The sequence below is a fragment of the Photinus pyralis genome, unplaced genomic scaffold (assembly GCF_008802855.1).
Source record: "Photinus pyralis isolate 1611_PpyrPB1 unplaced genomic scaffold, Ppyr1.3 Ppyr1.4_LG5, whole genome shotgun sequence".
NCBI lineage: Eukaryota > Metazoa > Arthropoda > Insecta > Coleoptera > Lampyridae > Photinus > Photinus pyralis.
Genome location: NW_022170596.1, coordinates 4,226,372 through 4,236,688, shown reverse-complemented (window position 1 = coordinate 4,236,688; position 10,317 = coordinate 4,226,372). Strand labels below are relative to the sequence as shown.

Here is a 10,317-nt window from a genome sequence, read left to right as displayed (position 1 = left end):
ATAAAGGATGGAGTATTTGTTTAATTAACATGAAGCAAAAGTGGTATCAAAATGGCGAATTTTAGACATAATATACTCGTATATGTTACGCTTAATGAGCGAAAATAACGCCCACAACGCGTTATGGACGAAGCAAAATGACCAAACACTGAAATTAAATATTTTTCCGTGTTATAGTCGTGAACTTATTCTCATAACGCGTCGCGGTCATTTTTGAAGCGACCACAGTGAGAATTGGATGGTTTCAATCAACTAATACAGGCAAGTTCTATGCAGCTCCTGACTAGCTCTTGTACGATCAAGTAATTTGTACAATTTGGCTCAATATCTGTTTTAATTAAAAATGACTTGTTTTATTTATTTAACAAAAATATTTGCTTGCTGGTAACTTTATTTTCATGTTAAAGGATTGTTCTGTGAAATGAAATGCGGGTAACTACACCGCCCACAAAACACTAATCAAATCGGGCGAATAAAAATTACGTAAAGTAACGTACACACTTTCCGACCGTCGCGAACCAGCCACGTTTGTTCGTTGATACCAGTATTTAACGAAACACCAGTTCTACTATTTAAAAAATCCTCTTTCTCTAGGACTTTCAAATAAATCCGCCCACCACAATTAGGGCCTAAACACACGAACCAGTTTTCGCCGAGTCGACCGACGACTCGGCAGCCTCTTGTTATAACAAACACGTAGCGGTAAACAATTCGGCTCAGAAAATATAAAAATTGCAATGTTGTCACTAATTAGTATCAAAAATGAATTCATATGGCTCAAAGGAAGAATTCATTATCAATTTAGAAAAATCAAAAATTTCATAGAAATGAGAAACAAAACAAATCTGCTAAAATACCAAAAGATAATATAGCGGGTAGGTATTTGTATATTAAAACAAATTGAATTGTAACAGCGCTTGTCCACATATTTAATCAATGCATAGCTGTTCTTTCATCTCTGCCCACGTGTCTTTGTAACTTTTGGCGATACCCCATATTAACTCGATAGGGTTGATTGCAGTGATAGGGATGAAGTAAAACCTTATACCCATACTGCTCTGTTAATTGGTGATGTTGATATTGGTTTTTGGGGGTTTATTTCTGAAAACAAAACGCAAATCTATAGGTACCTACCTGGTAGGTACACTACATTGTGAATACTTACAGAGAGGCTTGTAACAAGAGATTAGCTTTGAGCATGTTATCAATGTAGACAATCAATCACTTTTGAATCTGTACTTTTTTCGAGGAGATATACTCGTATCAATGTATGATGATAGGAGGCACACTATGCCCGATGGTTCGATTAACTTTCTAAATAATTCAAACCAACGCAACGCAAGAAGTTTTCTGGATTCATCTTGCAATTATAGTCTCAACCAGTCTTAGAAGAAAATAATAAAGCCGCACTGGGAATGCAGTTTCATTAAGTCATTACCAGCATGAAGAATGATTTGTCTGCAATATTATTTAAAAAATCTTGTGGGTGATATGAAACTTTTAGAGTGTCTTTAGGGAGTAATGAGTCTTTTAGTCATCATGAGTCGATATTTTGCTCTGAAGAAAATTGCTAACCCTAGTGCTAACCTATTGGAAGAAGAACAAAGCGCGCTAGGAGTTGAAATTGAAAAAGTTCAATTTACAAGCGGTAGGAAATTTACTTAGGAGGTACCTATCGTAAATTTCCAACCTTTAGATAACATCAGATATTACAATGCATTAATTGAATACCAGATTGATTGTAAATGAATGACGTATAACAGTCCATTGCGTAAGATGTATTTAATACCTTTTGCTTAATTACAGTGATTTATGATAACATAAATTTTATTTGCGTGTACGATAAGACTCCGTTGTCAACAACCCGTTCTGAGGAGTGCAGTAAATATTATTTAATTAACTACATATATGCCATGAACATGTTTCGCTTCCCCTCTACTACGAATACTTTATTCAAATTATAATCTGGTTTCTATTACCTATTTTACCTTGAATTTGTCATTTCGATTTTTTCGTTCAGTTATTTTAAAATATGTCGATAATCTACAGGAAAACAATAGGAATGGTGGAGAAGGTTATACCGAAAAAATGTCTTCCTTTTTGGAATCATCCCGCAGGTAAGGATTATGCAAAATATTTTGGATTCTTTGTAAAAATTTGAGTTTTAGGTCCAAAAACAGTGTTCTTCTGGGCTCCCAGTTTTAAATGGGTGAGATTATTTTGAATAATTGACTGGTGAAGTGCGTCATATTAAAGGAAGGGTTCATTTTAGGGATTGGTGATCGCAGGGATTAGTGATTTAACCCGACCAGCTGACAAACTTAGCATGCCTCAAACTATTGCATTGGCTTCATCTGGATTTATATGGTCTCGATATTCATTAATAATAATACCAAAGAATGTTTATCTCTTCAGTGTTAACTTATTTGTTGGTGTAACTCAACTTTATCAACTGGCACGTGCATTCAGGTATAGTGTCTTGAAGTTGAATATTTATAATTTATGTTATATGTTTTTAAAGGTACCACCAGAGTTTGAAAGACAAGGACGCTAAAACCACTTAGTTTGCAAATAAGTTACGTTTGTTTTGAACTTAATGAAATTTATATTAAATTATCATAATTTTAAAGTAGGTAGAGTGATAACCCAGTAGGTATTTTTATTGCGCAACAACATGCAGCGTGTTTGCATCATATATATAAGTTGCATTAATATAAGATATATAGGACAACGTACAGTCTATCTCTCTCAAGTGTCTATGGTCTAAGCTTTCCTTACTATTCGTGGCATAATTACACTGACCACAAATTAAACAATCAGTATTTTTCGATGTGTCGTGCTTTAATACCTAAATGACGATTTAAATTTGTCTTGCTATTTGTGGCCAAACTTGCGATAATCCTAGGTCATAACTAGACTGCGCTTAACGTATTGTATTGACAGGTGAAGGTGGCCACAGATTACCTATGCATGTAACGGGCGATCAAAAAATAATAAATACTTATGTTACTGTCGAGTCGCCTTTGGCAGTTCAGGTTAAGTTCGATTTCCCATGTGAAAAAATTCCAAAGGTGACTTCGATATATATAGCATAGTATTTGCGATTCCTGATGCGCATGGGTGATTCGTCCGCAGTTCATTGTAATTTGTACTAATTCGCAAGCAGAGCATACACACCTATGCGTTTGTTCACAATTCGTATGCGTCATGCTTGTTTTATCCATGTTCGTCCTAGTCCACGAAAATACGTGAGTACGAGCAATATATAGTATTTGAGTAGGTACTTGTATAGGTATTGAATTGAGTGTTATATATTTGCATATGCTCTGAAAATATGGAGATTGGCTCGTCTTTAAAAAAACCCGTACGGCGGAATTAAATATATACAAGTTTTACCTGTATAGGTACACCTTCGATCAAACTAGTACCAAAGAGTAACCATTACTCATTACTAGTAGTATCTGTGAACGTGGTCCAGTTTGCCAATTTTACAGTCTCTAATATCACCTAGACTCTTCTCTTATATATATGCCTAGACTAAAAACAAGCTTCCATACACTATTCGTGAGCTACCCGCGAATCGTGCGTCGCGCTCGCGCATCACGAATCGCGAATTCTTGCACAGTCTGTAGTCGGCTTAAGATGTTGTCGGCACAGTATGCAACCCACAATGAACGGTGGGGCAAAAATTGCAGAGATGATTCGCAATATAAATAAGTAAGTTGTTTATATCTCGTGATTAGCTCGAAATAGGTAGTTAACAGATAACTTTCTATTGAAAATAAACCGATAAACTATGGTTAAATCGTGCGCAGCCTATAAATGTACCAACAGATACTCTGTAGATAAATCTGTTTCATTTCACAGGTAAATATACTACTTCCATGTATGTTTTCTTTGGTCAAAAAAACTAAAGTGAAATAAAACGCGTCACGAAATAGGTAATATAATATCATTGAATTTATAACTATCATAAATTCAATGATAATATGTTCAAACTCAAACCCTCATACCATTATACAATGCTCATACCAAAGGTAATATACTTTATCTTTGCTCAATCTAAGGTCATATCATTGATTTGGGAGTTCAATAATCATATGCTGCGCCGCTCTTATAAAATATGTATCACATTCATTTGCCACAACCAGGTATATGTGCACCAATACAAAACATAACATTTTTAATACTTTCGTTCTTTTCAAAACGGCGTTTTTAAAGACTACCAGTTCTTTCGAATATTTACAAGGTGGGTAAATTACTTATAAATTATAAACAAATGTTTTTATAGTTGTAGCGTGTAAAAGGTAATAGGTTTACTCCGACATCATGCCTTTTACTTTAAAAGAGAAAGATGCATTTACAGTCCTGTTTCCGTAATGTGACTAAAGACGAAATTTGAGTTTGAGAGTCTCGATACGTTTGTGTAGTTTCGAGAAACCCCTTAAGCAAAGCCTGAAAAAGCCGCTATGACAAACGGGTATCTCATACGGAACGTGTCGCACTACTGTCTGAAGAAAATTGTATTATCCTTTAAAGTAACCGTGTTACAAGAACTCATCGTCCAGATTTACAAAGCCGTCTAGATTATTGCATGCGATTGGATTAATGCAAATTTACGAGATTGCAACGTATTCAGAACTGTTTACACACCATTGCCGAATTACGAGCAGGTATAAAAGGTGCCGTTTGAAACATTATGCAATGGTAGTTACATTCCGTCTTCAAAAACATGAAGAAAAGAGTGGATCCCCGTCTTAATAATGGTGCACTTCAAACAGTTATAGTGTGCATGTAATTTACGCAATTACTTCAATATTAACGAGTTGTAAAGGAAATAAAATCGTTTCGATTTTTGTAGTATTTTGATATTCGTGTAGTTCCACATAATTTGAAAACTCACAAGGTGCTAAAATCGTTGATTTAAAATATGTTTGAACGTCACAAGTTTACTTTGGTTTGAAGTTTAAGGTTATGTTTTAGTATGGTCATTACATATATATAATATGGGTCATTATGGTCATTGAATAATAAATCTGATCTCATCTGACCACGCCTGTTGCGGCAAATGATTACTAATGTCATAATTTATTGAAGCGGTAGCGGCCATTGGCACAACGGCAGAGCTGTGATGCTATAAGTTTATAGCCTGGATGATAGATGGAAGCACAATGATCTATGCATATTGGAGCAATGACTATAGCCTGGACCTTTGAATATAGACTACGGATAATCAAAGGCCGAATGAATGAATTTGACCATTCTTTCAGCGAGCAGAAACGAGCAACGTTGTAATTTATCGATTATTCACCTTGCTTGTCTTTAATTTTAATTAAAATGTACAGATTTATTTGTAAGTTAGTATATGTAATTAAGTGGTAGATTAAACCATTGTCTGCCATGGCGAGTATGGTATTTACTGTAGGATCGACCCTACAGAACATATACCTATAATAGAATAATTATCATCACTGTCTTCGCAACCAGAAATGTGAGGCGAAGGGCGTTAATTTTAATTTAGTATCACAGTTCCGTTGTGCACACCTACAAGCGCGCTTAATCAACTATGAGCTATCTTCTTTCTTGGCTGTCAGAATCACGTGTGCACGTAGGTATTTTATGTATTTATAAATAATTTGCAGATTTCCCATGGATGAAAATTTAAAGGCCCAATGGATCGGAGCCATCCACAGAGAAAATTTTACTCCCACTAAACATAGTGTCATTTGCGGGGAGCATTTTAAAGAGGCCGATTTTCTGAGAAAGGTACCGACGAATGTGCTAAACAATGATGCGGTACCTAGCGTTTTCAATTTTTCAATGCGCTTAAATGTCAAATCTCCTAACCAAGGCAGAACTCTCATTCAACATCCTTTACCAGCAAGGTAATGGCAATACCTGCGCTTTTAAATGGAACTAAATACTTATGTTCAATTGAACATTTCAGAAATATACTTCTTAATAATACGCAATCGGACGATTGCGACCCCGGTCCTATTCTCAATACGGATCAGGAACCCTCTACTTCTAGTTCTTCACCTACATCTTTAAAAAGGAAAATGTATTGTTATGTAACTGAAGTAAACCATATTCATTCGTCATTTAGGAAACTTTACTTTGGAGATTATTCTGAGGAAGACTTGCAATGTCCCAAAAAAGCAAAAATGATGTGGAAATTAGGAAAAAGACAAATTGATAAAAAAAATAAACAACTGAAGATATTACGCATGCAAAACCTTCGACTTCACAAAAAAATCGAATCTTTGGAGAATTTGGTTACCCATTTAACAAAAAAATATAGAATTTCCGAAGAATGTGAAAGTGTATTGAATTAAGTGTAGCTTGTATTAAACGTTTTTAGATAGTTATAAATTCAATGGTTTTACCTATTGTAAGCAGGTCTGATTGTACATGAATCTGTTGTTGCTCTCCCTTATCACAGATATATTTTCTTTACGTACCTACATCTATGCCCGTATTATAATAATTCCGTATGTTGCAGGTAGATACGTAGTTACATGCGCATGTTTATCCAGAAAGGTTTTTATTTTATTTTCCAGAAATATGGAAGCATCTGTTATTTTTTATTTTTGTAATATTGTTTTATTATTTCCATTAGGAACGCCTTAGTGGGGTGCAAAAGAAAATGATTCCTCATCAAACTTGAACACCTGATAGAAAAATATGCACCTGACATTCGCAGCTTTGCGTAGATAAAGTGAAACAAATGATTGTGCATTCTAATGATATCTGTCATTCTTATTTCAAATGCACGTTATAAAATGACGTTTAGAACATATGACAATGCTGTTTCTATGGAAACCACCGCGACGTCTGAACCTAAGCTTGCTATTTTTATTTTTGACATCTAAATTAAATTCAAAATTGCAACATATAATTATGCGCGGAAAACATTTTAATAATTGATTAGTACACCCCTCGACTGTTAATGGTTCCGACGGGTTTACTAAATAATCCTTTCATATTTTAAATGCAAAGGTCAGTGAATGTAAGGGACAAAACAAGGTACGGTTCTGTGAATTAATATAGGGAAACTGTCAACTCGCCACTGAACGACTAAAATCCACTCTTGCGAGTGTACCTATATACCATCTTGGTAATCGGGCGGACTGGCTCGAGGGGGCGGGTGGCGATTACCACCTGGCCTCTAGGTCATAATGGCTCGTTGGAAATTTATAAGTACCTATGTGCTGTACTAAACAGCATTAATGTAAGTTTCTTGCACTATTAACAAAAATTAAACACGTTTCTCTGATTGGGGTTGAAGTTAGGTTGTTCATTATAAAATTCTGTTTTTATTTAAAGGGGTAGTATACCCAAAATCAAAAAAATTGTAGAAGAAAATCTAAGAACAAAATTTCAAACCGCAGTTTTCTACGATGAGTAGTTTTCAAATTATTAACGATGAAAGTTTGAAAGACAGAACACGTGACGTCATCCCGACATCGTGGGTGCGGCGGCACGGATCCAAGCAGTCCGAACGCGTCAGTTCTTTCATATTCTATTTCGATTTCCTTTGAAAAAAACAAGAAAACCTTACTGAAGTATCATCCGAACAAATATCCTCATATATTTGTTAAATTTCTGTACCCAGCTCACATTGGATACCTATGCTTTCAGTAAGCGTTATTGGTTCCATTTGATTCAGTTCTTCTGTTTGATTGTGGCATATGTTTGATGTTGAACTGGTTTCTCCACTACGAAATTGATCGTTTACCCACAATAAGCAATCAGACACAATCTTACTTTCTTAGATAAGTTGACTGACGTTTTATATAGCTTTATTAGGACCTTTGTTTCCTGTGAGATGTAAAGAAGGGATTGCAGTATTGTCAGCCTTCTCAAAACTTTATGCTGAGGCACAGGGTCCTTTCCTTCTTGTATCTTCCAAAAAAAATTATCATCTTTAAAGTGAGCACTGCAAACGACGTGACTATACTATGATTTAGCGGTTTTTTCTACTTTTCCAGACTTTATTTCGACACGGCTCCTTCTTTTCTCGGGGAAAATTTGCAATGTAACATGGGCATTTTTCCAATTATTGTTGCAGCGGAAAACACAAACTTAGGCATTTTTGAAAATAATGCAGATCGCTGACTACCAGTCTCAAATTAACACGTCAAACGTCATCGAATCCATATATTGCTATAGCGCGCCACCGACCCATTTGTCGGGATGACGTCACAACGACCGTTTTTTACATTCGACACCTTGCCATTTAATAACGAAACGGCGTAGCAACTTGCGGTTTTCACCGTTACTCTTAGATATTTTTAATCTATCTTTAGACGAAAACATGAAATTTGGGTATACTGCCCCTTTAAGTGTTTTACAATGAATTTATCATTTTTTGTCGTACATTGAAAGTGCTGAAACACAGTTATAATAGGTGACGCGCCACGTTTTTTTGTTACTTTTAATTATCAGCTGCAATAAAAAAAAACTATATTCTAATGATTTTCGAGAAAAGGAATACTTTAAAATGAAGCAAAAAATGTTTTGGTGGTGCACTGCAGAGCTCCCTCCGTAATCTTCATAACACTAATACTTTAATGGCCCGTAACCTATGCAATTCCACCTGGCCGGCGGCCCGTAAGTACCCAGTCCGCCCCTGAATTGGTAATCATAGCGTTTTCCACTTGCTGCCCTCTGTCGAACTGAGATCGATTTTTTTACGCTTTATATCAGAGCAGCGTTTTCCACTTGTCCGGTTGCTCCATGAAATTTCGCTTTAAATTCGCATTTTGTAGAACTGTGTTAAAGCTTCAGAGCGCTATACATAACCTGAAAACTTTCTCTTTCAAAATAACATTTTTTTTCATTTTTTGCAATGGATGAAGTTATTTGTACTGTTGTATCAGAAATACTGACGGATTCTTCAGATACTGATGATGAAGAATTAATAGAAGCATTAGGTTCAATTATTAACACAATAGTGTTCCAAAAATTAGGAATTACCTACTTAGAAATAATTTCGCAATATAGTAATAATCACTTAAAGGATTCTTTGAATTTGTGAAAGTAGGCATTACTTAACTAACGATACAACAATTACAGTTTCAAAAGAGTTTTCGGTTGTCTCACGTTTTCCACTGCTCCATAGTAGCGCAATTTTGTTTCCTGCTCCAAGAAAGTGTGCAGTCAGAATCAGGGCGGTACCAATGCGCACTGCTAATCCATCAGTGGAAAACGCTATCAAGTAGATACATTGAAATTACTCTTTAATCACTGAAATGTTCAATATTCTTATTAGCTGAACTTTTCTTGACTAGCGTTTAGACTATTATACGACTTTCATTTTTATATGTAATTACGAATTTAGGTTTCACTCAAAAACCTTGCCAAAAAATTTTTCAACCTCAAAATATGTTAAATAATTTTAGATAAATGCAAGCGTTCTAATTTTCATGTCTCTCTCTATCTCCAACGATTGTGAGAGCTTTGCGGGTTCCATCTTTAATAGCCACCCTGTATATTGTAAATAAATCGTACTACGCGGATACGCTTATTTAGCTTCCCGTATGCTGTGCCGGCACTGTGAGTCATTGGACAAAGGGATTTTTTTACAGAGATTGGGATGTACCAGTACCCTGACTATGAGGATGTACCCAAGTCGAAAACTCCCAAACTTCGAAAAAACAACACGAACTCGGAATCAAGAATGGCCGTATTTCCTACGTTATAAAAGACCGGTCGCACTCACTCGCAAAAATAAAACATAAGAAAAAGAAATAACAATTTCAAATTTAAAGAAAAATTGCTTAAAAGGTGGGAGATCAGCCGTTTTCACTCCTACCATCACAGTACATTAAGCGACGTGAATTCATAATCCATAAAGAAAACAAAAATAATACTTATGCACAACAATAAGACAGAAGTAAGGTAAAGAAAATTAAAAACAAAGAAAACAAAAAAATAAATGGCCCTATTGACATTTGTTTCTCTGGAGTCTGGAGACTTAGAGTTCAGTACGTAACATGTTCTGCAAATGGAAAACTGTAAAAGAAACGCAGACAACAATTTTGTAGCAATTGTAACTTACGCTTATAGTGTTGCGTTGAATGAAAGTACAAACTCAAAATGCCAGAGTTCCTACACATTTTGACAGCAACTATTTAAAACCATCAAAGGCTCGCTGATGTGTTCCTTATAGAACTCATCGAAGAAAAAGCTCCGAGTCATTTGTTAACAGACGGTAAAGATTGGGTCGAATCTGCAGTAAGAGGAAATTGTGTGTAGGCCTATACTATCCTCTGATATAGTTTTCGACAAAGAGTAAGTGTACTCTTTGGTTTT

At 35.5% G+C, this 10,317-nt stretch overlaps 2 protein-coding genes across 5 annotated transcripts; both read left to right on the top strand.

Moving 5' to 3' along the window:
- The first annotated feature begins 1,846 nt into the window (after window positions 1-1,846).
- Window positions 1,847-2,830, top strand: LOC116171806 (mitochondrial pyruvate carrier 2-like). The gene is made up of 4 exons (XM_031488808.1): window positions 1,847-2,117; window positions 2,169-2,209; window positions 2,273-2,469; window positions 2,522-2,830. Exons 1-4 carry the CDS (start codon window positions 2,033-2,035, stop codon window positions 2,562-2,564), a joined length of 366 nt encoding a protein of 121 aa, XP_031344668.1. The 5' UTR covers window positions 1,847-2,032; the 3' UTR covers window positions 2,565-2,830.
- Window positions 2,831-2,948: 118 nt separating this feature from the next.
- On the top strand, window positions 2,949-6,508 carry LOC116171805 (THAP domain-containing protein 1-like). Of its 4 annotated transcripts, XM_031488807.1 has the most exons (4): window positions 2,949-3,867; window positions 5,643-5,885; window positions 5,948-6,061; window positions 6,107-6,508. In XM_031488807.1, exons 1-4 carry the CDS (start codon window positions 3,797-3,799, stop codon window positions 6,333-6,335), a joined length of 657 nt encoding a protein of 218 aa, XP_031344667.1. In that variant the 5' UTR covers window positions 2,949-3,796; the 3' UTR covers window positions 6,336-6,508. The 4 variants fall into 4 exon arrangements, with proteins under 4 accessions (XP_031344667.1, XP_031344666.1, XP_031344665.1 ...); XM_031488806.1 differs by having other exon boundaries at window positions 2,949-3,248; window positions 5,948-6,508; XM_031488805.1 differs by having other exon boundaries at window positions 2,949-3,717; window positions 5,948-6,508.
- Window positions 6,509-10,317: the final 3,809 nt, after the last annotated feature.